The following is a 6,000-nucleotide window of genomic DNA, read 5'->3' on the forward strand; positions in this document are numbered from 1 at the left end:
GGATTAGCTTGGTGGCAACCAAGTGAACCTCGGGATAAAAATTACCGTGTCAATTTTGTCTACTCTTCTCGGTGGTTTGCATTCTCTAAATCACAAGTCTTGTATTTACATTCATCTATATCTTGTGCTTGTGTAGTTGCTCTCTAGTAATTAGTTAGCTTGTGTAGCTTGCTAATCATCTTCTTGCTTGTGTAGCTAGAAGTAGAGATCCTAGTATAACTAGTTAGCTTGTGTAGCTTAATTAGTTGCTCTTGCTTAGATTGTGTAGCTAAGCAAGTTGAGCTCTTGGATTTGGATTGTGTATCCTTATCCTTGAGCATCTAGTGAGCTTAGGTTTGGCTTTGTGCTTTTGCTCATTAGAATTGTGTAGGAGCTCCCCCGGTTTGTGAAGTACTAGTGCTTAGACTTGTGTGGCTTGGCATTAGAATTGTCAGGAGAGTTCTTGCTAGCTTGGCACTCCATTTGCTTTGTGTAGGATTTTTTTGGAGGTGACTTAGAGTCATAGTTGTAGGGGTGAAGTCTTGGCTAAGCGAATAGTTTCAATTCCGCATAAGTTTCGGTTAGCCAGTGCAATTATTTTTAGAAAGGACTATTCAACCCCCTCTAGTCCGCCATCTCGACCCTACACACTTCGTGATAAAGTTATCGGTAATTTCCCTTCTGTTTTGCATTACCAAAATAAAATTTGGAAACATATCAGGTGCAAACCAACTATTTTGTACAAACTATGCAAACTTCAGTCTGAACCACCAGATCAACATCCAAGGGGCATGGGAGATTGGATAATTTTACACTTAATCGCCCTTCTAATCATATTTTTGCAAATTCTCCCTCCCACTCCCTTGCGCACCGGGGCCTCCTATACATCTTGTCGAAGATAGCTAAGCAAGTTATCTATAAAGTCCACTAAATCCCATTTATTGAAAAAATATTGAACTAATATTTCGAAAATGTTGAACCAACATTTTGAAAATGTTGATTCAACAGTTGAGAAATGCTAAACTAGTGTTTCAAAAATATTGAATCCAACATCTTCCTTTGTCTCCTCCGACTCCGGCGGCGGCGCGGTGGCGGGCGGCTGAGGAGGCCTCAGGCAGCGGACGGGCGATGCCAGCAGGCGGCACGCGGCGGAGGGCCAGGCGGCGGCGCGCAGTGGGCCGGCAGTGGCCGACGCGAGTAGGCGGCGGCGCGCACGGGAAGGCGCCGGCGGCTGGCAGCACGCACAGGAGAGAGAGGAGAGGTAGGATGAGCAGAGAGAAAGCTAGGGTTTAGATGGATCCGATGGCTGTGGGGAAGAAAAAAAACTTCCGGAAGATATATAGTATTCCCGCTGCGCACCCCCCTGGATGTTCATCCGGTGGCCCAGATTGAAGTTTGCACGGTTTACACGAAGGGATTGGTTTGCACCTGATAAAGTCCAAAATTTAGCCTTGAACAATAAAGAAGGCGCACCTTGTGGCAGAGGAGATCCATGGACTCGGCATCGGGCATCCCCCAGTGGCTTCAGCTCGTAGACATGCCCTCTCCACTCTGCCACATGCTCGGCGCAGTGCCGGGCGACGTCCTCCCGCCGCGTCGTCACGATGATCCGGCTTCCCTTGGTGTTGCTGAACTGGAACACCTGGCATATAGCGTCCCACTCCTCGTTGGTGTGCACGTGAGCACGTCGTCCACAATGACCCGATACCGCTTCTCCCGCAGGTGCTGGCCGAGGTCCTGGTTGCGCGCCACGCCGAGCTCCCTCCTCAGCCGCCGCCGGAACACCTCGGGGTTGTCCAGCGGGTGCGGCACGGTGACCCACGCGCCGCAGTCGAACTCGTCGAGGAGCACCGGGTCGTTGTGCACCGCCCACACCAGCGACGACTTCCCCATGCCGCCCATCCCCCACACCGACACCACGCGCAGCGCGCCGGCGGGTCGCCGGGGCGAAGTGGGGATCACCGGCACCGCCGCCTCGCCTGCTGGCCCTACTATGGTTGGCACGCAGAACAATTCCACGGCGTGGTTGAACCAGAAGCTTGGCATCACTAGCCGCCTCATCAGCGGCGTGCGGCCGCGGCGGCGGCGTCCTGCTTCGCCTGGCTCCGCCGCCCCGGAGATCAGCTCGCACAGCTCAGCCTTCTCGTCGAGCCGGCCGATGATGTCGGACTCCTGGAGCGCGGGCTCGGCCGAGTGCGCGTCGTGTTCGGACAGGGTACCCGCCGCCGCCTCGCCGGCAGCGGGGCTGTCCACGACGATGCTGTACCGCAGGTTGCGCTGCTTGAGCTGCTCGACGCGGGCCTTGAGGCCCCTTATCCGCTCGGCGATCCGGTGGCGCTCGGCGATGGCGCCCGGGAGCAGGGAGCCGGCGCGCGACGAGGAGGCCCTGGCCGCGTAGAGCGCGAAGTCGAGGAGGCAGTCCTCGACGTCGTAGGCGAGGTCGCGCACCTGCTTCACCCACGTCCTGATGGTCTCGGTGCGCCCGGCGGCGTCGGGGTGGGCGGACACCACGCCGAGGAAGGCCTGCATCATCTCCAGCTCGCTGCGGACGAACTCCACCTCGTTCGGGACGCCGATGAGGCGCGCGACCTCGTCGAAGACGGCCGCTCCGTCGCTGCTCAGGATGCCGTGCAGCACGGACCTCGCCAAGCTCAGCGCCGTCGCTTCCATCCTGCTTTGTGCTTTGTGCCGGCGAGCTGTCGATGGATGCTTGTGCTGCCTATGTAACGTTGGCGGGCATAGAAATTTCCGGAGCAATACCTTGCTATTGTCTTGCAGATATCTGACTTAATTAAGCCTCCAATGGTGATCGATTTGGACGTCTTCTCCATTTCAGAATTCAGAGAGAAGACTTCGATGGGTGCATGCTACCGGATCGGAGCAGCAAACACGTTGACCTAGGTATGTTTGGCTTCTCAATTTGGATTCTTGCTCCGGTTCCGAGAGAGGGCCTACAAGGTTGTACGATCATCAGATTCCATTTTGCACCAATGAACAACGTGGGAGGCTGCTTTTGCAGTTTGGCGGCCACTTGCACGTTGGATCTTGGCTTGCAGGGTTACGTTATCAGTTCTTGTTCCATGATGCCATCGGTAGGATCAGAGAAAAAGCTCTTAATTATACATGGAGATGCTGGTTGGTGAGTGACGACGCCTGATTAAGCACGCACAGTAGGGATAACCGGCCAGGTCATATGATGGGGAGGCATGACTATCGACGCCTTGTTTAGATGGAAAATTCAAAATTCCAAAACTATTTTACAGCACATGCATGAAATATCAAATCTAGACGAAATAAAAAAAAAACTAATTGTATAGTTTGCTTGTAAATTACGAGACAAATCTAATAAGGCTAATTAGGTCATGATTAGACAATAAATTGTTACAGTAAACATGTGTTCCCTGCATGTGTTAATGATGGATTAATTTGTCTTAATAAATTCGTCTTGTAATTAGTTTTATAATTAGTCTATATTTAATACTTCAAATGTGCAAAGAATCTTTTTCAAAAACTTTACACAGTGCATCTAAACAAGGGTTGAGCCTAACAAAACCCAGGTGAAATATTATAGGTCCATTTGTGTACTCTTTTAGACCTTGTTCGGTTAATCCCGTAAAAGTCAAAATCCAAAAGTTGCAACCATGCAACAAACTCCTACTAGATATATAGCATAAAAGTTGAAGCATGGATGAGCTATGGGATGCTAGTGAAATAAGTTACCCCATGCAATGCAAAATCATGTTATGCCTTGCTAACGGATTGTTTTCACTGGTTTTGAGACTTGAAGGGAAAATAAATGATATTTTAGAGTTTCAGGTCGAAAATTGTACTTTAGATGGTAGTTGAATGATGCACTGTAGACTTTGTATATATATCATCCTCATGCTTTTTTCGAGGGACATCCTCATGCTTTACACATGGTGCTAAAACCGTACACCAAAATCAGTGATTTGCAAGCGCGCGTGGTATCCAGCGATTTCTGATTTCTTCACACTAGAATGCATCAAAGAAGGCCAGCATTATGTTTGAGGAAAACCTTCTCGTGGCTCCACTGGTGTCACCACCTGAAATTGCAAAATGATTGTGGTTTTAGGAAGACAATGTGTTCAAGACATACGGTTCTCAACTTTGACAGGGAACCAATCACTTCAACACTTACCACGAGGTTTATAAGAAGGCAGGCTGATGTACCTCGGACAATACCGGCCATGTTCTGTTATATCATACTCACTGCCATTTCCTCCATTTATGCAGTCAAGAGGCTGAAAGAAATCAGGGAGTGAAAAATTATTGCTACAAAAATAAACAAACAGGTAAGATACATGACTTGCTACAAAAATTATTTCCTTGTCGAAGCACAACCTGAGCTCCTGCAACGATCCTCCCTCACACAGCAACAGAGGGGACGCTCCAAAGGAGCTTCTGATGGTGCCAATCAGGTCTGCCACAAGATACCTGCCGCCATCATCTGCGCCTATGCTAATCTTGCTTGCCAGCATAGCCTGAGGCACAATGCAGAGTCAGCAGACGCCATCATCGTTATTCATCAGCTAAAGGTGCCACACAAGATGTGAACAAAACTCTGCATATCCAGTCAAAGCAGAGTGCCATGAGCGTCCATGAAGATGGTATTGCGTTGCTTACCGTGACATTGTAGCTGGAGTACAGGTGCAGGGTTGTAGAGAAGTAGCTGTATTCGTCCTGGATCACAGGGTACGAGCATGTCCCGTGCTTTTCTGAAACGAGAAAATTTTACTTCTGTTCGTGTGAAATTTTCAGTGAAATCGAATTATCGATACGAAATAACGCGATGAAATGAACTAATGAAGTGGGTTCTTTGAGAATCTGGATGCATATTACCCCACTGCCGAAACAAAGTAGACGGCCGTGCACACCCATGCGGCCATGACATGCATCAGAGGATGATGATGAGATGTTATGAACCTATGAACATAGCTGCAAGCCTGAAACGCTACAAGAACTGGAGTCCAGGACTGGTTTCCGGTCAGTCCGTTACCTCATGCGCCCACAGAGATCCATGGCCCCCGGAGCAGAGAGATGGCGAGCTGCAGTACAGTGAGGGCCAGTACTTCTGAAGCTCCGTCGTCAGGTTTGAGATCTGGCAAACACACAACAGCGCTAGTACAGCGTTATGGAGGCCGTGTTGGCGTTGGTTCCGTTTAAGTTTAGCACAAGCAGACCTTTGCCATGTCGAAATCTGAGTTGTTGCAGCAAGTTGGTCCGTTCCCATGGTGTTGTGGGATTTCTAGGGTACCCACAGTCGAGTGGCGGAGCGCACCCGTCTATTCCCAGTGAGGAAGGACTCGGGGAAGTACTTTGGCGATTGGGCTGATCTAGCTTTGAGACAATCACACAAGAACACACGTTTTAGAGTGGTTCGGGCCGCCGGAGCGTAATACCCTACGTCCACTAGGAGAAGTATTGTTCTTGGTTGTGTATAAACCTATCCTCCGCCGGGTCTTGGCTTTCACCCAGCCCGTCCTTTCTTCTAGCGGGCGCCCCCCTTTTATAGATCAAGGGGTGCGGATACATAGGACGTTGGGGCCCCGACAAGTGGGCCCAACGTACTGCGCAGCCTACTCCGCAGAGTACTCAAATGGCTATAGTGGTTACGAATCTTTCCCCCGATATGCTTCCATGCCCTGCTGACTCTCTGACGAAAGGAGGTCTTCTCTTGTCCCGTCAGCAAGGTGCCCGTTTGGAAAACGTAGCTTGCGGCGTGACCTGTTGAGGCTATTATGTAGACGTCATAATGGGTGAAGCCGAGCCGTCGTATCCATCTGCCTGGGCAGACTGACAGGCGCGGCGCGGGCGGCGCCAGCAGCTCCACTCTGCACCTTGGTAATACGCGATCAATAGTGCCCCCTGGTCAAAGAATCGCCTCGGCTTCTGCCATATCAATGCGGACGTCCACCTACCACAGTGAATGCAGTGGTGGGTGAGGCCTAGTATGGAGACCAAGCGACCTTGTGTACGTCTGTGCTTGTAGACACGTGTCGG

General features: G+C 50.6%; 1 protein-coding gene and 1 pseudogene across 3 annotated transcripts; both read right to left on the minus strand.

The window, feature by feature from the left end:
- The window catches only part of LOC120695434, a 34,286-nt pseudogene extending 31,561 nt beyond the window's left edge, over window positions 1-2,725 (minus strand).
- Window positions 2,726-3,732: 1,007 nt separating this feature from the next.
- LOC120696120 (ribonuclease 2-like) lies at window positions 3,733-5,691 on the minus strand. 3 transcript variants are annotated; one of them, XR_005684018.1, is made up of 4 exons: window positions 4,997-5,691; window positions 4,624-4,715; window positions 4,139-4,481; window positions 3,733-4,043 (listed from the first exon to the last, which is right to left on the minus strand). XR_005684018.1 is itself a non-coding variant. In XM_039979267.1 (4 exons), the coding sequence occupies exons 1-4, from the start codon at window positions 4,889-4,891 to the stop codon at window positions 3,973-3,975; spliced, it is 558 nt and encodes a 185-aa protein (XP_039835201.1). In that variant the 5' UTR covers window positions 4,892-5,691; the 3' UTR covers window positions 3,733-3,972. The 3 variants fall into 3 exon arrangements, 1 of the variants encoding a protein (XP_039835201.1); XR_005684017.1 differs by having other exon boundaries at window positions 4,139-4,241; window positions 4,342-4,481; window positions 4,624-5,691; XM_039979267.1 differs by having other exon boundaries at window positions 4,840-5,691.
- Window positions 5,692-6,000: the final 309 nt, after the last annotated feature.

Source organism: Panicum virgatum, chromosome 2K (assembly GCF_016808335.1).
Source record: "Panicum virgatum strain AP13 chromosome 2K, P.virgatum_v5, whole genome shotgun sequence".
In the NCBI taxonomy this organism is placed as follows: Eukaryota; Viridiplantae; Streptophyta; class Magnoliopsida; order Poales; family Poaceae; genus Panicum; species Panicum virgatum.